The sequence below is a fragment of the Sus scrofa genome, chromosome 8 (assembly GCF_000003025.6).
Source record: "Sus scrofa isolate TJ Tabasco breed Duroc chromosome 8, Sscrofa11.1, whole genome shotgun sequence".
Lineage (NCBI taxonomy): Eukaryota > Metazoa > Chordata > Mammalia > Artiodactyla > Suidae > Sus > Sus scrofa.
The window spans coordinates 46,072,941-46,099,782 of record NC_010450.4 but is presented as its reverse complement, the minus strand read 5'-3'; the positions used below and the strand labels follow the sequence as shown (position 1 = coordinate 46,099,782).

The 26,842-nt window shown below is 36.1% G+C and overlaps 1 protein-coding gene across 7 annotated transcripts in view; it reads right to left on the bottom strand.

The window, feature by feature from the left end:
• The window catches only part of GRIA2 (glutamate ionotropic receptor AMPA type subunit 2), a 169,023-nt gene extending 147,362 nt beyond the window's left edge, over positions 1-21,661 (bottom strand). For 2 of the 7 annotated variants that reach the window (XR_002346643.1, XM_013989302.2), the window contains exons 1-2: positions 21,034-21,478; positions 20,335-20,475 (exon numbers count right to left, since the gene is read on the bottom strand). Coding sequence is in view for 6 of the 7 variants with exons in the window: in XM_013989302.2 (XP_013844756.2) it covers positions 20,335-20,475; positions 21,034-21,121 (229 nt within the window). In the remaining variant the exon portion in view is untranslated. Of the gene's footprint in view, positions 1-20,334; positions 20,476-20,832; positions 20,956-21,033 lie in introns of those variants that run through there. The other 5 variants (XM_003482389.4, XM_005656504.3, XM_013989301.2 and 2 more) reach the window with 5 other exon arrangements.

Below are 26,842 nucleotides of genomic sequence, written 5' to 3'. Positions count from 1 at the left end.
GCAACCCAGGATCCTTAACCCCTGAGCAAGGCCAGGGATGGAACCCACAACCTCATGGTTCCTAGTCGGATTCATTAACCACTGAGTCACAATGGGAACTCCTCTTCTATATTTTCATATACAATTTTTATAATTTTGCATTTTAAATTTTTGTATGGACAATTTTGAGTGAATTTTGGTGTAAGTTGAAAACTTTGTGTTCACATTCTTTTGCTTGCATATGGTTTCCAATTAATTATCCTACAACTATTTTTGGACAAGTCATAGGATATTGGGCTCCATTTCAGTTTGAATGTCCAAATTTAGTGGTCTCTACAGAGAGACCTACAGAGGTGCATATAAAGTGTATGTATGTTAAACCAGTTATACCCAGGGAGTAGAATGTAAATGGTAAATGTCCTCAGTTTTTTGCTGTTGTTGTTTAGTTGTTTTTTTGTTTGTTTGTTTTTTTGCTTTTTAGGTAGCTGCAGTTGTGGCATATGAAGGTTCCCAGACTAGGAGTCAAATCAGAGCTACAGCTGCCGGCCCATGCCATAGCCACAGCAACACAGGATCTGAGCTGCATCTGCAACCTACACCATAGCTCACAGCAATGCCAGATCCCTGACCCACAAAGCAAGACCAAGGCTCAAACCCACATCCTCATGGATACTAGTTGGATTCATTTCTGCTGCGCCACAATGAGAACTCCTAAATGTTCTCAGTCTTGACATAATAATGTTATCAACTTATAGATAGTTGAAAGAGCATCTATAACTGTTGAACTAAGAAAGATGATTTCAAGTATATTAACCCAAACTATAATGAAAAACAGAGAAATATAAAGTTAATGATACAATTATGTTATCAACATAGAGTTAACCACAAGAAGAATGACAGACATGGTTACAAGTGGTCATCTCTAGGGAGAGAAACTACAGATAAGTAAGGAGAGCCAAAGGTAAATTTTTCTATTCTATCTTTCTATGTTTTTAGAAGTTTTAAATGTGTGTGGATATATTGGATGAGAAAAAAAATTCCAAAAAAACTTTGAAAGACTACTTTAAAAAAATTATCCTATACAAATTTGAAAGGAAAAATAATAAACTAAGGCAAAAATTATGTAGGTTCTGGTTGGCAAAATGTCCTATCTGTTGTGGTCAGTATGTTGTACTAGTCTTCGTCAACATACAGTTCTCCTCCTCTGAACACTTCCTGGAGCTGGAAGTGGCCATGGGAATAGCTCTAACCACTAAAGTGGATGCTGAAGTGGGCTGATCCTCATCATGGCTGGAGCACTTGACTGCTGGAGGGGCAACTAACTCCCTGGACTCGTCTTCACCCACCATGTTGATCTCGAATAAATAACTCATACAAATCAATGGTGAAACATACCAAGTTGGTAAATGAAAACTGGGTAAAAAAGACTGCCATAAATGATTTATGAAAAAAGAAACATAAACATATAATAAACAAGAAAATGTTTTTCATGTAACAAAAAGAATTTGTTAGTGACCAAATACATAAGGAAGTTTATAAAGAACAAAGATGCTGAGGTTCTGTGAGATTAGACTTTTCACAGACATTTGATAGGATTGTAGAATTTGGTACGGATTTCCTTAGTGTACATAGAAATACTTAACTAAATGCTTAACGGCTTTTTATCCAGTAATAATACTTCGGTCATCAGAAATGGGAAAATTACATATGCAGAAGACTTTCATTTGGAGAGATATTTTATAAAAGAAGGATTTTAAAAATATGCAAAAAATGGTTAGTTAAGCTAGGGGATAAATATCACAAAACCATGAAAATTAAGTTTACAAATGGCTTTACTGCCATCCAAAAATGTTTCAGGTTTGACATAAAGTAAAAAAGAACTCTGGTAAATACCAGCAACTGATTATTTCTTGGGCAAAATTAATGATGATTTTTACTTTATTGTGTGTTTTCCACCTTAATAATACTTTTATAATTAGCAAAATATTCTAATCAGAACTTCAGAAAGTTTTTATATTAGTTTTGGAGGAGTATTTAAATAAACATGTCCTGAATTAGACTCACCTGAGAAACATTATGATATATAAGTGCCTTGGAAAAAACTTAGAAACAAATAAAAATAAATGGAAACAGAGACAAATATGATTAAAGTGTGTTTTGAAATCTGAATTTGTCAAAGAAAATTAGAAATAAATAGTAAAGGAGGGAAGGATAAATTAGGAAGTTGGAATTAACACACTATTATACATAAAACAGATAGCTAACAAGGACCTACTGTATAGGCACAGAGAATTATATTCAATATTTTTTATTATCTATAAGGGAGAATAATCTGAAAAACAATGTGTATACTTATATGTGTGTGTGTGTGTCTGTGTGTCTGTGTAACTGAACTGCTGTGCTGTACACCTGAAACTTCACTGTGATGTACACATGAAACTAACACAAGATTGTAAATCAACTATAGGTCAATTAACAAAAAAGAAATCAAAAGCAAAAACAAGTAGATGGAAAGCTAACTTAAACTTTGAGGTTTTAAATCAAATCAAAATTTATTATGGCATATATTAATATCCATTTAGAAACAAGTGTAAGTATGGCAAAAAAAAAACAAAAAACAAAAATATAGAAGACATCCCTTGAAAGAGAATAGGGTCTGTGTTCCATGGAGTCTTTTCAAAAAATCTATCTGCTCAGCCGACTTTTGCCCCACTCCACCGTCCACTACAAGGCCAGAACTACATCGTGTATAACCGTTAGTGGTACATCAGCATCTTTAGTACAGTCCCATCAAATGGCTTTTTCTTACTTCCCTCTACCTTTAGAAGTGGAGTAAGAAATGAGATTAAGCCAATATTTGCAAAATATTTAATTTGTTTAAATTATTAGAATAAAAATGAACATTGCAGTTCCGCTGATATGATTTTTTTTTCATTTCCACCAAGGTAAAATTTTTTTGTTCACTAAAAGATATTAAGCCATAAACAGATGACTAGAGTTTAAAGAAACTTAATGCAACCCCTTTTCTAAAACTGTTTTCTTGAAAGTTAAAATCTTTCCATTTTAATGATCGTGGAAAGGCACTTCAGGGTCATACTAAGTTCAGAGTTCCACGAGATATACTTGTTAAAGATTTATGAATTCCCTGATGTTTGGCCAAAACTACACAGTGCCTGTCATACATCATAAGGTAAATTGAAAGCATTTATTGATGAAAATAACATATTAGTATTGTATTTAGTATTCCAGTTTAAATCAGATTTATACCATAAATAGCTTGATGTCTGGCTTTCGAGAGACTACATAACTAGTTTTTAAGAAAAATTGAGGATGAAACTACACATTAGTTAATAAAACCATGAGCATCTGAATCCCTTTACCGTTTTTTATTGCAAATGGATTATTGCAGCCTCTCATTTTACTATCCTATTTGTGAACGCATATGGATAGTTACACTGAGTTATCTTCAAAGTGACATTCAAAAACCAAGTAATAATCATAACCCATTACTTAAACCTTTATATAGGTAAAGATATACAGAAAACTAGCAGTCCATTTAAGTGATATTAGTGCTGTGATGCAAGCCAAAAACATAACAAAATCCTTTATTTATCCCTCCAGGCTCAGTGAATGTTAAGAGTCTGACATCTTCTTTATTGATCTGAGACCACAGTGACTCAGAAGCACAATTTATAGGAACAGCACTGCTCAGGAAATAAGTGTCTTGCAGAACTTACATTCCTTTGCCTGTAATAGAGTTTTAATCTTGTTTATTTCATTTTCTGTGTAAGTTCCCTGTTTGCTTTTAAATCCCTGACGAATGATTTACACAAGAAGAATATCTGATGGCATTTCAATTCAAGGAGGAAAAAATGGATTTTTTTAATATGCTGTGAAATTTGGCTAACCTTATAAAAAAAAAAAAGGAACTGTATCCCTACTTTAGTATTTATCCTAAATAAAACAGATCAAAGATTCATTCTGAATCATGAAACCAAAATTGGATGGGTATTAAATACAAGCATGAGCAGGTTTTTTTCTTTAAACTAACTTGAATGGAAAAAGTCTTTCTGAGCAAGGCACGAAAAATCCTGAAGTAATAAAACAAACAATTTCTAAATTTGACCAAAGAAAAATTGACTATGTACTCTTAAAAATTATGAACAGAAACCATGATTCTAAAAAGTCATGAACAGGTTCAAAGAAAAACACAACGTGGGTAAAATGGCAGCAATGCATGACAAGTACATGTTACTTTCATGTATGTTGTATCAATAAGTAATAAATAAACCCACAACCCAAGATAAAACTGGGCAAAGCTATGAACAGACATTTGAGCATGCATACATCACAAACACACACACACAGACATGCAAATAATCTGGTGAGAAATATTTAACTTCAGTCAAAACTTACTGTAAAATTAAGCAGTGAAATAGGAATAGCAAAGCTTTAAAATGTTTAATATTGCACATGAGAGCAGGTGAAAACAGACGTACCCCTACATTCTAGGTAGGTATATAAGTCGATATACATTTTCTGAACATTTAGCACAAATTTTAATGCAAAAATCCTTTGACCCAATTATTCCACTCATAGATATCTATTCTGCAAGTCCATTTGCACTCATTGTGAAAACAGACAGGAAAAGATTGATACATTCATCAACAAAAGATACTCTAAATAACAACAGAATACTGGCAGTAACTACAAAGAAAGAGAAAATTGCAGATAAAACAAGTCTTGGATTTATGTTAAGCAGAAAATTAAGGAAATACAGAAAGAACAGTGTGTCTGTGACACTTGCATTTCTGGAAACCACTGATGGTGATTATCTGAGAGAAGTGGAAATGAAGGAGAAAAGGCACAATATTTATTGTATACCTGTTTGTATTGTTTTAAAAATAACCATATGCATTCATTTTTGTATTATAGTTGATTTACAGTGTTGCGCAAATTCCTGCTGTATAGATAGCATAATGACCCAGTCATACATATATATATATACACCTTTTTTCTCATACTATCTTCCATCATGTTCTAATCCCAAGATATTAGATATAGTTCCCTATGCTATACAGCAGGACCTCATTGCTTATCCATTCTAAATGTAATAGTTTGCATGTACTAACCCTAGCCTCCTCCTTTGGCAACCACAAGTCTGTTCTCTATGTCCCTGAGTCTCTTCCTCTTTTATAGATAGGTCCACTTGTGCCCTGTTTTAGATTCCACATGTAAGTGATACCATATGGTATTTATGTTAACTATTTACATCCTGATGTTTAAACCCTAAAATATAAACCCTAAGAAACCAAATCCTAATTTTTGCAGATTTTAACTTTTAAATCATACACAATCCTAATGCTATTGTTAACAAACATTTCAATTCTTTTATGTATTTTTATACGTTAAAACCGCATCAATTTTTTGACAAACAATATTTTGCCACCTAAAATGTTTAAACTGTTATAATAAAGGTTTAGATTATATAAAATCTGTTTTAACATTACAAGACGACTAGAAAGGTGTGAGTATCCTATAGATCACTCAAAAAAGCTACAGGCATTAATATTTTAAATACTTTATAAAACATTATTGTAAAATTTGCAACTTGTTTCTTCAGTGATAAACTAATACAGTATTTATAATAATTAAACAATATCGTCTCATCAAAGGAATTTATTTAAAGAACACACAGACTTAATTGAAGAACTTTTGACAGAGAAGCCAAAGTAAGGGAAAATCTTCCAAAATAAAATATAAATCATCTCCAAATGTGATTCAAAAATTAAAATTATTTTTGAAAGTTCTGCAATTAATATCACTGTTATTACCACTAGTTCCTCATTTAGCTGCCCCTGTCCTGAGTTATGTTTCTACAATATTTTTTTAGCCTCTTTGCTTCTATTTTCTATGCTGAAAACTCCATCTTGCCCTGCTTTACTTTACCCCATCTTCCTGCTTGAAAAACAGTCACAGTGCTGGTAAATGACTTAAGCTTAAGAACAAAGACCTAAAGGTATAAGTTATTCATGGGGTCAGCTGAATGAGGACATAATGCGTTGGCTAGGAATGCCGGACCTGTGCAGATTGGCATGCCGTTTGTACAAGCATGGCATATCCTCTAAAGAATGAGGAAGATGAGCCTCATGGTTCCAAGGGGTTTAAGAGGGGTCGTTAGCAGAATATGCATTAGCAAGGAGAACCGAGGTGCAAACCTAGGCATGCTGGGTTGCTGCAGATAGGCACAAAGTCTGCAGAAGCACAATGGTGATATGTATTGATAGCTGAGGCCAAGCTTCCTCAAATGCTAATGATTGTTAAATGCCTAAAGCTCAGAATAAAAGCTTAATCCACTACCGGCTATGTGACTTTTAAAATAATTTTTAAAAAACCTATATCCTGCACCTACAACCCCCTCCTCACTTCATGTAATCCTAAAGTGCAATAAAAGCAGTGTGGTTTCTTGAGGTGGGAATCTTGGTCCCTGAGACCTTGAGTCCCCCAGTTCCCACCTTTAATTAAGATAAATGTCTCTGTGTCTTGTTTTATGTTAACTTTTTCCTTAAGTTTCACAGCACCCATTCTTCAGCCCTAACCTGCTGAGCTGGTCTCGGCATTCCCCATCTTTCAAAAATATATTCTAATTCACTATACAAGACAATGCTTTTTCAGCTTCTATCTCTTTTATGATTTCTTCATAGTTTTCGGAATTATCATTTCTGCTCTTAAGACATTTCTATTCAAATCTTTTCCTTTTTGCTTTTTTATTTTGGCTTTTTTTTTTTTTTTTTTGGCTTTTTATGGACATACCTGCAGCATATGGAAGTTCCCAGGATAGGGGTCAAATCAGAGCTGCAGCTGCCAGCCTATGCCACAGCCACAGCTATGTGAGATCTGAGTCTGCAACCTACAACAAAGCTCATGACAATGCTGGATCCTTAACCCACTGAGCAAGGTCAGGGATCAAACCCACGTCCTCATGGCTAATAGTTGGGTTCTTAATCTGCTGAGCCACAATGGGAATTCTCTTGATTCAAATCTTGCTTGTTCCAAGGTAATAGGATAACACTTATAAACAATCTAGAAATAATGGCTATATTACACAATCTAAAATAATAATAAGATCATGTAGCTGACCTGGATTAACTATTTCCACTTTTGCCATTTAAAAAAAGTTCTGTATTCATGAATAATTTCCAATGCAGAAACCTCACCTTGTTCTTTGTTGCCTGAGACATTACCTAGGAGTTTGGCATTAAACAGGTATCTACAAAAAGTTTGATAAAAGAAAGAAGTGAATCATGTGACAGTTTTTGATGCATACAAGCAACATAGACAGAAGTGTTCTGAAGAAAAACATTTGACTTTTTCCCTATTTTTCTACTTCAGGCCCAAATACAAAGTCATCATTATAAGTTTATCTTGTAAATAAATGGATCTGCTTTAAAAGAGTAATTTCAACCCAAGTTCTTATCACACTACATTAAAGAGTTCCCATGCTGCTAGTCACTGAAACATGATGTAGCATCAGAATAAGGAAAGTCAACACAGAACGAGCTAGTGAATAGTTTATAAACTAAGAAAAGATTTAGCTCCTCCATGGGATTTCCTTATTTTTACTCATTATCAGTGATTACATCTCCTCAAAGAGCATTTCTCCATCCTCGGAGGGAAATTATCTCTGGACAAGAAGTCATTTGAAAAATTGTCCATTTCAAAACCTTTCTAAGAGAATAGGGACAGAGAGCCTCCCACGTTCCTGCTATGGAAGGAACTAATGAGGAAGGCGACAATGGGCCTCCTGACCAGCAATGAGATACAGACAATTGATCCACAGGGAAAAGTCACAAGGAGCCGTGCCATGTTTAATGTCACCCTACTCTCATTTTTACTTGTTCATGTACTTCTACCATGTACTGATGGTAGAAGTGGTAACTGAACACTATCAGATATTCACACATAATGCTAACCAGAATCTATATATATATTTTTTAACTCAAGCATGATTTTTCAGGGTTTTTTTTTTTTTTTTTTTTCCCTCTTTCTTTAAGGCTATACCTGCAGCATATGAAGTTCTGGGGCTAGGGATCAAATCAGAGCTGCAACTGCCAGCCTACACCACATCCATAGCAACACAGGATCTGAGCCATGTCTGTAACTTACAGATCTTCATGGCAATGCCAGACTTAACCCACTGAACACAGCCAGGGATTGAACCGGCATCCTCATGGACACCCTTTCATGTTCTTAACCCACTGAGCCACAACGAGAACTCCTGCTTTTTCAGTTCATAATGTTTATCTATTTACTAGAGGGGTTCTGGATCAAGAACATATTAAAACTCTTGTAAAATTCACCAGTATTCTGAAAATGATAACAGAATAAAACCCTAGTCTTTAGTGTTAGCTTGAATGGTTGAATTAAATAAGTTTATTCATTTGAAAATTACATAGAGAGCTAGGTTAGTTTCCTTAGCTACTGATCTTCCATTCATCTAAAAGCTCAGAGCTAAGTACATAATTAATTACTCAGGTAGATGGGAAATCATTGAAATTTGCATCATCAATCACTGTATTAGATAGAGCAACAATTATCATTTGAATCTGACATCATGAAGCATATATTATAATGACCTCCATTTTATAGAGGAGGAAACAGGTTTAGAAAGTTTAACTGACATATATAAAGTCACATAACTAGTCAATGTTGGAGCCATAATTTCAAACTACATCTGGCCATTTTAATATACTGGCTGCACTGCCCTCTGACTCTAGGGAAAAGTTCTGTTCCAGGAAGCAGAAGGTGTGTTTTCTAGGAGTTCCTCCGCAAATTTACAGTAGCTTCGAACAAGTCACTCAAATTTCTGTTTTCTCACCTGGAAACTGGTATAGGCATAATAATAATAATTCCATTTAGCCTGTAAACTTTACAGAGTCACACTGAAGAGCAAGCAGCTAGGAAAGTGTTTTAAAAAGATAAAAGTTCTACATAAATATAAAGCTATCATATAGATAAGCTCTTTGAAGGCAAGAATCTCCTTTATTTTTTCCTCCATTGCTCTGAGCACACTGTTCAGTTCAGAGTAAAAAGCTGAGGTACAGGAAAAGGATATTTGGATCACTTTTGACAAACTAATCAAGGCATTTATTTTCTCATTTAAATCCCCATTAATAAGGTCAGGCATGATGAGGAAATGGCCTCATCCTACAAAGAGGAAAAAAATCATGCTGTGTGTCATAAAGCTACTAATCATAGTCCAAGCTATATTTGCCTGATTCTAAAGCTTGTGTTTCTCTTGTCTGCTTTCATTTAAATAAATGCAATCAATTAATTAGGTGAAATAAACCATGAGGAATCTATCATGTGCACAGTTAGATGATGTGTGGAGATATCTTAATTATGGGCTTGAAAGATCCACCAGGGATGAAAGAATTCCAAATTGTTCAACATCCTGATGTGAATTATATTGGACAAAGGGAAAAATGTAATACTGCTCAAGTTTCAGTATCTCAGCTTTTCAAAACCATGCTCATATTTTAGTGCACTAAATTTATCTTCAAGTGGCTTACGTGGCTTATTTTGTTAGTCTCTTCTTTGTCACCAAACAGTCCTTCCCTGGTACACAACAGCAGAAAAAAAATTTGACAAGAAACTAGAAATGTGTTTTTCTCTGTTCTCTACCTCTCACAGCAAGAGCTTATCAAACCCCCTCCTCCTACCAAAGATCCCAACACAGAAAGTGATAAAAGTCCACTGACATCCATGCACTTAGATGTGCCAAACACAGAATGGTTTATGCCTATCGTGTATCTTCCAAATAATCCTATAGTGTATGAGTCCCTTTTACAAAGGTGGAAATGGAACTACACTAAACAACTTGTTCAATGGCACCCATCTGATAGTGGGACCAGAACTGCATTCCAAGTTCAGACTCGAAACTAATGCTATTCTATGTCCCATGTCACCATGGCTCCAAACTACAAAGAATCAAAGATTTTTATTTTCATAGACTTGCATGTTTATCATTAAGATGACAATTCTTGACTCAATGTGCTCTGACATATAAATTTGAGAATTTATAGTGCTTCCCATCAAAAGACTAAAACTTTACTGCCCCTTGATATTCCCTCTGAATTGTTGCCTCTGTTCCTAAAATTTCTCCTCTAGATGTAAATCAGTAATAACACTGGAAACTAGTAAAAACAAGAACAGCAACAACAACAAAACTGGTAAAACAAATAAAGTTATAAATTGTGAAAGTGCTTGGGAATTATAAAGCTCAATATCTCCATTTCATACATAAACTAAAAAATAAGATTGAAATTTTTTAATTCTTCAAAAATGCAAGACAATGAGACACCAACATCAAATGCTTTCACTGACATGTGGAATCTGAAAAAAGGACAGACTGAACTTCTTTGCAGAACAGATGCTGACTGACAGACATTGAAAAACTTATGGTCTCCAGAGGAGACAGTTTGGGGGGTGAGGGAATGTGCTTGGGTTGTGGGATGGAAATCTTGTGAAATTGGATTGCAATGATCATTATATAACCACAGATGTGATAAATTCACTGAGTAATAAAAAAAAAAAACCGCAAGAGAAGACACAAATAAAGAAAAAAAAAATCACACCCTAATTTGAAATGGATCTTTCAAGAAAATCTAGCAAAGCACACATTTTTCCTACCATCCCTGGAGATCAGCACTTCCAGAACTTTCTTTGCCAATCTAAGAGGAGGAGACACTTTTGTTTATAAAGGGTAGCCCTCCTCTCACTCTAGAACTGCAGAAATTACTTTTGCGGTAGCTGAGTCATTGAAAGCAGATAGTTCTTTTTAATATATGCAATTCAAATAAATAGCTTGCATAAATCTTCTGAAGAATATGTTTAAATGAGATGACAATATTCCCCAATTCGTTGACTAAACTGATCCCCCTACACCTTATAAATCCTTATTCGGATTGAAACTACTCAAGGTGTGTTCCACATTTCAGTCCCAAATTGTCCTATAATAATCTTTTGCACAATGTACTTTAAAGTCAAAAAAGTACATGTTGTTTGACAATCATCATTAATTTTGTTAAATATCCTTCTAAGACATGCTAATATATTTTAAAATATATCTAATTTTGTTAAAACTATTATCTAGATGTTGAGGAAGGAGAATAAGTCACCGCCAGATAACATAAACTAAAAGACAAATTTTTGTGTTCTGCTGATAAGTCCTATCAGCATTTATCAAACAGTCCTTAAGTTGCTACATCTCAGGAACCCCAAGGAGGAAATAAAGTTTCTTATTTTCTAGTAGCATGCTAAAAAATTACAAATATTTAGCTATGTTTTCCAAAACTTTTCAATAAACTTTTACCTCATAATTTTCAAGAATGACTTTTTTTTTTAACCAGCTTTTTTTTTTAACCAGCTCAGAAATTGGTGGTTTTGCCAATGAGGGATATACACTGTTTCTTTTCCTCCTTACCTCCCTCTGGAAGAAGTTAATAGTATCTATTTATCAAAAGTAATATTATGATAAGAATTCACTGTTTTATAGTAGCTCACTTCTAGTATAGAAAACTAACCATAGATGTGCAAACTAAGCAAACACAAGTCAATGAAAAGCTTAAACAAAAAGAAGAAAGAAAAATAATTCTCAGTTCCAAATTCCTACTCCCCTGCTTAGCACACCAAGTTACACAGCCTGAGTTTTTCCTCTGGGTCCACAGTTCCCCTCCCACACTTTAAGAAATTTTGCAATCTTCAGCAAAGAAAAATAACTATTTTTTTCCTTTTGGCCTGAAAATAATTATTTCAAAATGCTCATTCTATCCTTTTATTCTTGCATAAGTAAAAAAATATATATAATCACATTGCTGACATATTCTTACTGCAACGGATCAAACATTAATGCAAGGGAAATTGTAAAATAAATCCTAAATCTGAAAGAGAATGGTATTCTAAAGCAAAGCCTTAGTATCAGCTGCCAACGGTTTATAGGCTGAGAATACCTTTTCTTATATCAAATTATATACATGAGTTTCAATTAATTTTATGCTGAAGTTAGAAATGATTGACTAAGCCACAAAGGGATGAAGAACTAGGTAATAATTTACTATGTTTTAATAACAAACATAGAGCATTCTCAGTTTTTATAAACATGTTTCTGTAATTTCCATATGTATCACTGGATATTTATAAAGTTGAGACTAAAAATATTTGCATTAAAGGGGCATCTTCTGAGGTTTTCTGAAATTTGATCGGTGCAAGTATCAGAGCAGTATAAAGTAAGTGAATACTGTAGTATTTATATTTGATATTAATTTAGATTGTCAAAAGCTTTTTAGAAATATGATGTCCTATTCAAAGTATCATAGACAAATTAGAATTTAGGCACTTCTCGATTTAATCCAGTTTGTGCTCAAATTTTAAATGCTAAAATAATAGAAAAAGGGTAGCCATTAACATAACACATCCATAAATAAGCTAGAGAAAACTATAAAATAAAATTCTGAATAATAATCTAAATAGTAAAACTATGAGAGGCATATGTGGTGCCTTTGAGAAATGTCAAGAGAGATGAAAATTAAAACTATCTAAGAAAATATCTTCTTATAAATTACCTTCCTATAATGAACCCCCATCTCCCAAACCTATTTATGCTATTCATTTGAAAACTCTTATAAATGTCAAGACTTTGTATTTTAAATTGTCTTTAACCTTAAGCTACAGGTATTTTTGATTTGTAATTGTAATTATAGAATTACAACTTGTAATTACAGAATTTTATTTTTCATGTTGGTTAATGTATTTTTGAAAAAAATCATCCAAAATGCTTACTCCTGGAGTTCCCGTCATGGCACAGCAGAAATGAATCCGACTAGGAACCATGAGGTTGTGGGTTCAATCCCTGGCCTCACTCTGGGTTAAGGACCTGGCGTTGCCATGTGAGCTGTGGTGTAGATCCCAGACAAGGCTCAGATCTGGCATTGCTGTGGCTGTGGCATAGGCCAGCAGCTGTAGCTCTAATTAGACCCCTAGTTTGGGAAACTCCATAGGCACAGTGCAGCCCTAAAATGCAAAAAAAAAAAAAAAAACAAAAACAAAAAAAAAAAAACAAAACAAAAACTCACTCCTAATTACAAGTTAGGTTTTATTTTTCCTGAAGCAAATTATTAATAAAATAAAAACAGGACAAAGCTTAATTATTGAAAAACAATCCTAAAGAAACCGCTGACACAAAAAAAGGGAAAAAGGCATGCCAATTAAAGAATATCAAACCCACTAGTGCAAATATTAGAACAACTGGTCCATAAGAAGTTGTGTCTGTAAATTTCTCATTCCTAAATATGTCTAAGAGAAAGGAAATATTTCTGTAATTTAGTGCTTTTTAAAAATTTTGCTTTAAAAGAAATAAGAGAAAACTGTGGTATATGATATTCTGGGAAAGCAGGGTTGAGAGAGACTAAGGTGATTTTGTGGCTCTTCAAGGAATATGTGCGGTCAGTCATGTTTTGTGGAAAGTCCAGAACAAAAAGGGAAGCTGGGCACTCCCATAACCTTCAGGGCCCTGAGAATAAAGTCCTGTTTTCTAACCACTTGCATCACAGCTTTGCATCTTGCCGACAGCATTTACTTCGGCAAAGCATTTTAACGTAGAGCAATGTTGCTTCAGGGATAAAGACAGTAACTTTGAGCATATCTAACTTGTAGACGAAAATGAAAAATGTATCGCACCTCTATCTAAATAAAATCAGAGGCAGATACCAGGGAAACTGTTTCTTCTGAAATCCAAATGCAGAGTAAGAGCAAATTTCTGACTTTAAAATGTATAATTCTATAATAAGAAATTCTGCTCTACTAAGTCTGTTTAATAGAGAAATAATCATGAAGGATACAAAGTCAATAGGGGAAAGATCCTACCTTTGAGAAAGGCATGTTTACATTCTATCAATTAAAATTATCAAAAAATGACAAAATATTTTAAATTGAATAGTACCCCAAAAAAATAGATGTTAGAGTATCATATGACACCAGTGTTAAGAACTACCACGTTTATTTCCCAAATTAGTGAAGTCAGCTTAGAAAAAAAAATGTAGTGTTTGAAAATGTTTAAATTGTGAGTGGTTTTGAGATTTTAAACTTTGATTTTTAACAACTAATTTTCCTATCTTATTCATGGGGCATAGTCATTTAGGATATTTGGAAATTAGTTATTCCATTCATTAAGAGAAAACCTCAGAAATATTGAATGACAATTGCCATAATGAAAGAGTTAATATTTTAATGAAGTCTGGTGAATCCTCAGTAGAATTCAGTCAAAGAAGAAAGAAAATATAATTTATCCAGGATCCACTAACATCTCAGTAAAACACTTAAAATTTAAAACAAGATTTTTAGCTCTGTGTATTATATTCTCTACTCACTTAAAAAAAGAAAAAGAAAAGAAAAGAAAGATTTCTTTTTTTTTCCTCTTTTCTAGGGCCGCACCCGCAGCACATGGAGGTGCCCAGACTAGGGGGTCTAACTGGAGCTGGAGCTGCGGCCTAAGCCACAGCCACAGCAACACCAGATTCGAACCGTGCTGCAGCAACGCTGGATCCTTAACCCATTGAACAAGGCCAGGGATAGAACCTGCAACCACATGGTTCCTAGTCGGATTCGTTAACCGCTGAGCCATGACGGGTACTCCAGAAAGATCTATTTCAATTTAGGTTTATTTTCTGTAATAGCATTTGCCCTGAAGCTTTAGCACTTCCACTGACTTTTTTAAAAGAGGAAAAGGAGGAGGATAGTGGAAGAGCAGGGGAAAAACACCACGCTCTTTGAAAAGTCAATCATACAGCAGGGCATGCTGGAATAACTGGAAAACGACTGGTATTCTACCGCCTCCCTTAAAACTGGGCTCTGGGAAGTCTGAAAGTTTATGTGTTGTTGGACAAGATTCCAGGAGGACCTGGGCTCTGTCATGAATCAAAATGCTATTGTCCTAACGTCACAGTGCAATGATGCTACCACTTGAACAGTTTGATATGAAACGGAAACAGCCCATACCTCTTGAGTCAGCAGTTTGAGGCCTGTTAAGACCTCAAAAAGGAAGTGCATAGGAATAAACTCTTGTTACTCTTAAGCTACTATCATTTTGTACAGTAACTTTATTTTTTGTAGGGATTTTTATTTTTTCCTTTATAGTTGGTTAATAGTCATTTTATTTAAATACTCATTTTCTCATACCCTAGACTATTTCAACCAATGCTATTTTCTGATTTTCATTTAGCATAATGTCTTATTTTCTTGAAATTCTCTTATAATACATGAAGTATGAAAACTTAAATACCAAAAAAAATGCAATGAAAATTAATTATTCTCACACATAAAAAGCTATTTCATTCTTTGTAACCTTCAATTGATGATAGTTAAAGATTTACACCCCAGGTTATAAGGTATAGTGTTCTGGTACATTGTTCACGGTTTTATCCACAACACAAATCCTTTTGATTTTTCAACAGCATGTAAGTTGATTCTGGGTTTATGAAAATTCTGCATACATTAAAGGCTTTCATAATTACCTCACAAAATGGCAAAACATAATAGCCCAGCCAATCTATACCTAGGCATAATCTATATTTACAATACTATACATATATACAGGGTCAAATTCATACAAAGTGTCATAAAGGTTTAGCAAGCATCAATTAATTTGATGATCACAGATACACAATCTCAATAATTCATAACTAAAACTCAATGATAAGAAATACACCTTAAAAATAATACCTAAAAATCAAGGTTAAAAAGCTGAAAAAAAATACTCTTAGAATTCTCTTTCTTGCAAGAACATTTATAATCAATGCTGTCCCTAAATTTCTTTATGAATCAAATTCACAAGGATATTTAAATAATCTATTTTAAAAATAAAATTGAAAGCACTCTTTTTAAAAGGCACTGAGAATTATTTTTCAAACACACCATTTTAAGTGAATATCTTCCAAAAAGATGCTATTTATTTGTTTTTTCCAATTTCAAAAGGTATTCAGTGTGCGCAACAGCATTATGAAAGAACAATATTTTCTCCAACATCTCCATCTGCTGGCTTAGGAAAAAAGTAGACTCTTAACTGCTGTTTCTTTAAATTTAATATTTTTATAATCTATTTTTTATGAAATTGAAATATAAAATAATGAAATTATTTTTAAATAGATTAATAGCTATTTGCCAAAATCATTAATAAAAATGAATGGGAAATATTTTGAGGAGAACATTTAATATTTAATATTTTTTTCATTCAAAGCTCTATGTGATCAAATACTCATGTTCACAGCCCTTTTAAATTTTATTTCAAACGTTTTAGTACTAAGCAGAACATTAAAGTTTATTAAAATTTTTAAAATGCAAAAATATTTAGTAGGTTCCTAAAACTTGCTGTTGATTTTGTTCAACTATATAGAATATGTGGTGTATATACATATGCTAATATCAAATTAATTATTTTCACAAAAATGTTGAGTTACTGTCATTAATTGCTTTTGTAGAAGAATTACTAGAATGTCTTCACATCCTTAGACTAAACTTCTTAGACAAGACCCCAGAGGCCAGTGTACAGGGAAACCGTCCATGCCTCCGAGGATTTCAAACCTATTTAAAAGAGCATTTAGGGGAAAGGCTAGGAAAAAATGAATTACTGTGGGAACAGCATTCCTTTATTCTCTGACAACTAGAAGACACTCAGCAAATACTGAAGATGGGGGAGGGAGGAAGGAAGTCTTGGGGCCATCACTGATTCAACTGTTGAGTATCAGATACTGGTTTACTAGTTTTATGTATTTATTTTTATGGTTTTATGGATTTTTCTCATATCCACGTCCCCCCTTGGTGGGGAGGGGGTGGTGGGGGAAAAGAACCTTAGTAAGATTTCTAGGTAAGAAGAAAGAAGGAAGAAAAGAAGTCAGGGGCAGGGGGAGAAAATAAGAAGAAATTGGAAATCTGTCTTTATTTCTTCAGGTACCCATGGAAACAAATGGGAACAAGTAAGTACTTCCATTATCCTACTGTGACTGTGAGAGAGGATGTGGGAGGGAGTTCAAGTGCTTGCCCAGTTCAGAATAGAGTGACTTCGTTTCATTTCGTTTGCATAACCTTAAACCATTCAGTGGATCCTGCTGGATCCTTCAAGCAATGTAGCCCTCAGCATTTCCAAATTAGTCCCTCCCTCCATGTCAGGAATACAATTAAATTAGTAAACAAGTATCTTTTCTACTTTGAAATTATATTATTAAGGTTTACAACTCAGCTTTCTTAATATATGAATTTAACGCTATGGGGTTTTTCTGGTTTAACTAGAAGGACAGACAAGTTCCTTTAGGAACCCTTTCACAGTGAGTTAAGAAGAAAGTCGGTTTGCTTTCTGCTACCAACATATTTAACACTGCTGCTTCCATTTCATGTAGGAAAGCCATGGATTTCCCTGACTGAAAAGGCAAAGAAACAAAGACTAAACACAGGAGAAAAATCTTGCGCAGGATTTAAATGATCGAGACTTATCTTAACAAATTTGATACTAGAGATTTTCATTCATTTCTTGATTGTTGACTTTGTAATTATAGTTTATACAAGCATATCTCCCTCTCTCTCCCTCTCTCTCTCCCGCTGAAAAGTTAAACTAATTTTACATTTTCTATTGCTCTCAGTGGGGGAAAAAAAAAAAACAACTGAATAAAAAAAAAGAAGAGGGATACAAATAATCCATTTCATTTTGCAAGCTCTAGATTGTGAAATTCTCAAAGGAATAAAGAAATTGAGCCACAAAAATGTTAAATGATTTGTCTAGTGAATGAGTTAATGTCAATTCTAGAAAATTCTATTCACTAAGTCTCTCTTCTGTAACAGGGTCTCACTAGTTCTCTTCAGCAATCAGTAAGATTACTTATAACTCAAACTTGCATGGGCCCTGGTTCTGAATTCCCATACCAGAAACTTGAAAATGCATTCAGCTCCTTTGCTTTAGTGCTGTGCTGGAGTAATCCCTGGAGGAGTAATTTAGGGATTTGGAGACATGCAACTTTTAATTCCAGTTTCATTTTCTGAGAAAAACAAAAAATGCTGTGCAAAATGAAGGTTTGTTTTTTCTCAGAATCATGGTCAAACATATTAAATTCTGTGTGGGTTTTTATCTCTTGTTACATGGACATATTGATTCTGTGGAAATTCATAAAATTATATATGTGTTTAATATATGAACATTTTCTGTCAGCCTATCTTATTTCAATAAAATTTATATTAAGAAATCAATCTGTTCAAAAATATTAACACTGAAGATCCAAACTAGTCACCTAACCTAAACTAACCATAATATTTAGTCTTGACAAAGCTCCAGCACAATCATTCAGCATTTGGAATGAAGAAATTCTTATTTCATTCAATGTACATGTCTGCTCTGCTCCCAGCCAGGCCCTGGCATGATCTTCAACGGTAAGTGGTCTTCTCTGTCATTGACAATTTTCAAAAAGTATAGCTATCAATTACTTTCACCTTGTTTTTAAAATCTACATTCTTGCAATAATCATAGTCTTGTTTTAGGTTGCTTACTTTCCACAACATTTTCACCCAAGTATACAATTACTTACAGTCAGCTACTCAGCACAATTGGATGTCAAGCTCATAATTCAGAGAGAAAAAAAAAAAAAAAACTGGAAGCCTGATACCAAATCAAATGAATAATCTGAATCTGGTAAGTAAACAGGTCAAGTATAAGTGCCTTCAAAAATGAAACTACAATTGGCTTATTTGTATGTATACATATATACTAAATTTTTCCAAGATATTCCTATATTATTTTATGGAGATTTTTTAAAGCTGTAAATCCACTTCTCAGTCCTCTCTCTCTCCCTCTACCCCCTACCCCACCTTACCATCCACAGTTTCTTTTCTCACTTGGTATCAACATGTGAAGAAAACATACAGCACTGAGATCTATCAACAGTTGAATTCTAAGCATCTACTATGAACATAATAAGGACTCCTGGTCTATAAGTCAAAGATACTGTTTCATTTCTTCATTTGGTTGAAAGAAATTTCAAAATGAGCTGACAATATTCCTGATACTACAATCAAGCTAACCCATCGAATAAATGATTGAGGCTTAACATGGGGAAGTGGGATAGCAACCAGGTGTTGTCTAATGTGGGGACACTGCAGTTGGGGTTTTTCCTGTGGTAATTTTCCGCTAGCTTCTTACACTGTAGCCAGAGTGGGAGGTGAGCCATCTGCAAATCCTCCCCACCCCCACGAAATTGTCAGCTATGAAAGAAACACTGAGAACATCAAGTCAGAAAAGAGTCACCCCAACCCAGTCAGCAGGAAATGATGGCAGCTGTTGGCAGAGGGCAGGAGGGTCCAGCAGTGGCTGCACCGCCCACGCCCTCGCGGGTGGCAGTGCCTGGACCAGGACCAGCCAGCCTTTCCATTGAAATACTTGGAGACTTAATTTCTTGGATCCTATTACTTTGAAGCCTGGATGGAGCTTGGTGGCGTGTCTGCGAGCTCTGCGCGAGCGCTGCAACTAACAGGATAGCAGAGAAGAGTAAAATGGCTGATCGGCGACTTCTACAGATTCCAAACTCTGCGCATCCCACCGCTCTCAGGTCCTTTTCCTTCGGCTGCCTCTGCGGGAGCCCAGCGACCCGAGAACAAAGCGCTCTGGCCCATGGTGCCCAGGGCGCTATGCCCCTCAAGTGAAGCTGAAGCTCCCGGAGCGGCAAGGAAGGACCGCGCGCTCTCCATCCCCCGGGCTGCGTCAGACACGCCGCGCCCCTCGGTGGGCCTTATGTAACGGCCTCTAGCCAACTCCAGGACCAATGTGACAACTTGTCCAGTTTCGGCAGAGAATACTGAGCTCTCGGGGGTCTGCACAGTGACCCGGAGCCGGGCCTGAGGATTTAAACCCGTGGCCGTGAGATTTACCCAGCAGCCTGTAGGCGCGCTCCGGGGCACCGCGTGTTCCCCTTGGGCAGGGTGCCACCAGGCACGCAGGGGGTGGGGGCTTCTCTTGAGGACTGTGGCTAAGCCAGAACACCCAGAACGCTCCCGCTAAGGAAATCACCCCAGCTCCAATACCCCGTCCCCTCCCTAATGCGCACACTCTCCTTTGCTTTTCGCTTCCTCTTCACCCCCCCACCACCCCCAGACAGCAGGGGTTCCCGAGATCTCAGCCCCTTTCTCCGAAGCCGTCACATGCACGCGCGTATGCAGTCACTACGCCCGCACACTGACACACACACACACACACACACACACACACACACACCAGTCCGCTTTCCGCGTGCGGCACCCCAAAGGGCATGAATATTCATTACTTACAAGCATTGGTGACTGCGAAGCTGTTGGCTACCTCCAAATTGTCGATGTGGGGTGTAAGTCTGAACTCTGAAGTGGAAAACTGAACCATCCCTACACGAAATGCACTGTATTCCTGATCGGCGCCCCTGGGAAACAGACCCCCTGCGAAGAACAAACACCAAGCAGGAGGACAGTGTTAGTGCCCGAGGGAGAAATGAGCAGAGCCCGCTAGCGCCTAACTGCCAGGAGTCCCTCATTCAAGCTAATAGGCCAAATAAACATATCCACGGACCCTGGCTGCCCGAGATGAGAGGGGGGATGGGGGCTGGGGGAGAACATCCAAAGGGTAGACCAGAGGTCAAGACACAGATGAGCCCTAAGGGCAAGGTGGTTGGCCTGAAATATTCTCGCTTCCTAATAATCTCCAGCTTCGCTTTCGGACCCCTAGAGAATCTGAACAAACAGGAAAATATTGCAAAGGCAGAATGAATAAAATCGGGGAGTCAGAAATGAGAAGACCTTTCCCATTACTGTATCAGAGGCACAGTCTTCTGCCTTCGCTTCATCCTAAGAGAAACGTGTATATTCGAGGCAGTTTAAATCTGGAAGGCAGTCAAGGTATGACATAAGTCTACATGACACGAATTAATTTGTCCACTCTGAACAAAGATTACCACAAAATTATGCACAATTCAAAAGGAGAATACAAAGGGTACCTACCTATCTGTATGCTGTTAGAAGAGACACCAAAAATCAGTCCCCATAAAACAGGAGAAAGGAGGACAGATATATGCATAATCTTTTGCATTTCCAAGAAAAGTAGATCATCCACAAAATACCCTTCTCTTTTTTTTTTTTTTTTTTTTTCCTCCTTTTCCTCCTCTTCCTTCTTTGGCCGTTCTCCTCGGCAAATTAGATCCTCTGCATTTTGAGACAGCAATTTAGCACCAAGCTGCTAAAAACCTGAAGTGGAGGCAGAAGAATTCCTATTTCCCAGGTCTGGCTGGTGGCTGCCGCCCTGCGCCCGGCCCCTGCGCCCGAAGTCCGGAGGACTGGCTAGATGCAGTTTCCAGGAGGCTGCCGCTGTGGTCCCAGTGCCTTGGAACACTCAGCACCCTCCCATGCACTCACACACTCACCCTCGCGCGCTTCTCCCTCTCCCCTTTCTCACACGCGCGCGCGCGCACACACACATACCACACACACGAGCGCGCGCGACACACAGAGAGGGGCAGGCGGTCCTCGGCGCGCGTGCGCGAGTCGCGGCAGGCGGCTGGCTCTCCCCGCTTCCCCCAGCGCACCGCGCGCCCCTCATCACCCATGCGTCGAGCGCGCGGGGCTTCGAGCGCAGCTCAGAGCCGAGCTGCTGCGGCCCCTGGGCGAGACCTCGGGTCTCGCGAGCTGTCGAGCCCACCGGAGCTTTGACTTTCAGCACCGCGGACAGCGCCCCACTCCTGCCGGAGCTACCTTTGTGCAGCCGCTGCAGCTGCCAGGGAGAAAGATGCTCCAGTCTGGACCAAATGCAGCAAAGCCGATTTCCGGCTGCCTTGCAGAAGCCGAATTGCTAATTGCTGTTGGGAATGAAGCTTTCTCTCATCAGGCTCTGCTGTTTTACGTTGAAAGTAATTTTGATTTTTATCTTCTATAGTCTATAAAACCCACCTGGCAATATAGAAACGCTGCCACTCACCTCACTTGACCCAGCCCGAAAAGCAAAGGATCAAAAAACCACCCGTGACGAGGTGTTCCAAAATTGTGAACTTTAACTAAATAAATGTGATGTAGCCAGGATCCAGGGAAAACCCAAAAATTCTATCTTTAATGGCCAAAGCCGCAAAGAGATAGATCAGGATTGAATCTCTGAAGTACTGTCTTTACACTGCTCCACTGGGCTGTGATGCCAACTTGACCAGCCTGCTGCATGCTGGTCCCTCTCGCAGCTTTCACTGCATGTTCCCCACCCGCTTAGTAGAGACATGTAGTCTTGGCTCCTTAGAAACGCGTCTTTATACAGGTTGCAAGTAGAAGACTCCGTTTCAAGGAAAGTCTGGTAAAAGAAAGAAATTAGAAGATGAACCAAGTCCTGAAAGGTCGCAGAGCTGCACGATCTTTCTCAGAAACTTATAGCTAGAAATCGGATGCTCCACCGCGATTTGGCTAAGTTTTGAAAAACCACTTCCCAAAGAAAGTAAACTGGGCTCTCATCCCTTTGAACCCGCGAGCTGGGGACCACTGGGGAAGAAAGATTGGGTTAGTGATTAAAAGTTCGTGAAAGGGATTTGGTAGGGAGGATGGAAGCCTGGACTTCCCCTTGGAAATTTATGCGCCGCACACTGCCTGCCAAGCCTATGCCTGGGAATCTGCTTTGGCAATTCCCTCTGCTTCTTCAAAATTTCCTCACTAAGTTTGTGGCTTTTATGGTTTAAACAAATACAGTAAACAGTGACTGAGTACAAGGAACTGTTTCCAGGAGGCAGGCAATTGGAGCCCACGATTCCGAAGGAACACTCTGCTAGTGTTTCGGAAAGCCAAGTAAGCCAATTCCTGGGCAATTGTCACATTAATATCACTTTTGCAGCCTTCTTGTTGACTGTGTCATATCATACTTGCCCCTTAATCATTTTGGGCTTCAACTTTTAAAATGAGAAAGAAAAGCAGTGGTCTCTATGACTCTAATCCTAAAATTCTGTTATTTCAAGTCGTTCTCACCCAGTTTTTCGTTTTTGCTATGTATTCCTAAGCCAAGAAGTAAAACTATACATAATATATTACTAAGTTTTTGTACTGCAGATAAAAATACCTCCTAATTTTATCATCAAAGATATATTTCTGTTTGTTAATAAACATGTATTTGTATATAAAACTGGTTCTATTAGTCAAAATGCATTTAGCCTTTTAAAAATTAAAAAGAATTAATTTAGTAAGGAAGACATAAGTATATATCCAAATTTATGATATAAAGAACAATTAAATTAATCATCTATTCAATCACTAGGTGTGAGGTAAGGCTCAAAAACTGATTTGAATTATTTGAAATTTTTAATATATAAAATAATGAATAACAGCTCAGGGCAAAATAAAAAATACTTCTTAGCTATCTTTTTTTCTTTATTCAATTTTTCCCACAACAAAGACTTCACCTTTTTTTATTTAAGATTTTTATTTTTTCTATTGTAGTCAATTTACAATGTTCTGTCAATTTCTGCTGTACAGCAAAGTGACCCAGTCATAATATGTATATACACATTCTTTTTCTCACATTATCTTCCATGATGTTCCATCATAAGTGACTAGATATAGTTCCCTGTGCTATACAGCAGGATCACATTGAAAAGCTCAACTTCGCACAACTAAATGGGAATGAAAGAAGAGAGAGAGGAGGTTAAATGTGGAAAGTTGGTCATGTTTGAAGTATGGGTCGATATAGATCAATTTTCTTTAAAGAGTATATTTCAAAAACTATTTTTATCTTAATCTATTTCAAAGTCAGGGACAAAGATGGACTAAAAATTGACTGAATTACATTCCATAAAAACAAGCAATAAAAAATAAGAATTTGCTGAATCATAGCAGCATTTTCCCTACTAAATAATAAGGAAGAACTCAAGGCAAATATTACTGTATAATGGAAAATTATAATTCATGTATAAAATGGAAATAATTTTCATAGGCATTACTTGCAATTCAACTGTTATTCTATTAATATCTTTCACAAGGCATGTACCTTTCACATCATATCTGGATACATCTGCAGTATCAGCATCATTGTACTTATATTATCATTTTCAGAACTTTTTAAAATCCATTATAACACTTATCATATAACATTTTTTAAGCAAGAATACTGTCAGTATAAATGTAATACATTTAAATGGGCTAAAGGAAGTGGTTATGCAAATAAATGAAAAATACCTGAATTCATTTTTAATATCTAGAAATTTCTTGTTTCAAGAACATATCTCAAATTGATCAGTAATAAAAATCACATGTGAAAATTTCATAACTACCAGGACAGCAATTGAATAGACTAGTGTGCTCCAAAAGCAGTTTGCTATTTTCTGCCCTCTGCTGTTCAAATTTGGTAATTATGTAAAATGTAAGCATTGTTTCTGAAACAAGGATAAATTACAGTAAAAATGGGATAAAAATATTATCCAGCCTATCATTTGTTTGCTTGACTACTTTTACTGTTGTTGTTTTGTGTGTGTGTGTGTTTAAATAAAATTTCTGCGTTAAGGCTATAAATAAATATTATACATAAAATTTTAATTTCTGTTTTATTCAACGTTTGTTTCATACAGGAAACAATAATTTTCGTTTAAAATATGCTTTGAAATGCCTAGGAGTTCATATATGCTTACATATCCTGTGCACTTTTGTGTTCTGTAATGAAAAATCCTTAAGGAAAGTCATTTTCAGTCTGTGATACAGAGGTGAGGGGTCAGGGAGATAATTTTGAAATGACTGGCAGAGCAAATTTTAGCTGAATTCAATGTCAAAATTGGATTATAAATGTCAGTGCCACAGGTTCTAGTAATGAAGTCTCAACAAGGTGAAGATCCTCACCTGTCTTCCTGTTGATCCTCTGGAACTGTGAAAATGTGGGCCTTCTGAAAGACTTGGATGCAACTAACTTAGCATTCAACAGAAGAAAGTGAAGATAGCCATCCTACAGAAGGAACCCAGGTTCCAAACATGAGACATTGGCTGAGATAGAGAAAATATGAGATTTTAATCACTGAAGACTATAAATAGAAAGGGATAGTCATCCTGGGACGCTTCAGTTCTTTAAGATAATGAATAATAATATAAATAGTAATTCAGATTGAGAAAACACTGATGATTCTTTTCCTTTGTGACACAATTTTAAATCACGGCTAGAATAAGATCAGTTAAGTGACTAAATATATATATCTAAAGATAAGCAATCAGTTATGTGACTAAAAGTATATATCTAAAGATAAGCTTTTGTATATAAAGAGAGAGAGTCTTTTTAGGGTTGCACTGACAATGTATGGAAGTTCCCAGGTTAGGGGTCAAATCCAAGATTCCAACACCAGATCCAAGCCACATGTGCGACATACACCCACAGCTCACGACAATGCCAGATCCTTAACCCACTGAGGAAGTCCAGGGATCGAACCCATGTCTTCATGGATACTAGTCAGGTTCATTACCACTGAGCCACAACAGAAACTTGCTGTATATATTTTTTCAATGAACTTAGAATGACATCCAAAAATGGAGAGAATAAGTGAAGTTTCATTTTTGTTGGTTTGGGGGTTCTGATTATATGGATTTCAATTAATTTTACCCAAGTGTATAGCAATCCTGTAGCAGAAATATGTATTGGGAAATTATTTTAGTTAATTAATTCAGCAATCTTTATGGGACAATGGTGGTCCAAATAATGAGCTTGGTGCAATGGATTAAAAACAGAGCCAACAGAAGCCTTCCTCAAGAAGTTTCCAGACTTCATTCAAATAAGTAAATTATTAGGATTATGTGAAAAAGGCAATAAGAAATGAAATAAATAGGCATATGATAAGAAATATAATAAGATGAAATCAAAAATATTTATGCACATTATATGTTGGAGACCAGGGAAGAGTAAAGTCCACCAAAGAAGTCACCTAAATTGAATGAAGTAGAGATTAACTAGGTGAAAGATTAAGATGTTAAGAGAACACTTCTTTTTTTTATTTTTTAGCTTTATAGAAATATAATTGACAAACCATAAAGATATTTAAAGTGTGCAATATGATTACTTGATATACATATATGTTGTGAAAAGATACCCCCATTGAGTTAAGTAACATATTTATCACCTCATATATTTACCCTTTTTTGTTTGTTTGTAGGGACATTTAAGTTCTCCCCTCTTACCAAATTTCAATTATACAATACTATGTTATCAACTGGGGTCACCCTTGTTACATTAGATCCTCAGACCTTATTTATCTTATAACTGAAAGTTTGAAACCTATTTCCCCTGCCCTTCAAGCAACCACTCTTCTATTCTCTGTTTCTGTATGACATTTTTTAAAAATTTCCCTTTTAAGTGACACTCTGCAGTATTTGTCCTTTTCTGCTTGGCTTATTTTGCTTAGCATAATGCCCTCCAGATCCATCCATATTGAGATAGTGAGTTTGAATAATATTCCATTATATATTATACATATATATGATATATACATTATATATACATACATATGGTATTTCCTTGATCATTTCATGCATTTACATACACCTGGGTTGTTTCCATACCTTGACTATTATAAATAATGCTACAGTGAACACAGAAGTACAGACACCTCTTTGATATAATGGTTTCACTTCCTTTGGATATAACCCAGGTGTTGGATTGCTAGATCAAATGGTAGCTCTAATTTTAATTTCTAGCGGAGTATCCATATTGTTTTGGCATAGTGGCTGTACCAGCTTACATTCCCACAAACAATATACAATATTTCCCTTTTCTGCACATCCCACCAGCATTTGTTATGTCTTATTATTATTATTTTTTTTT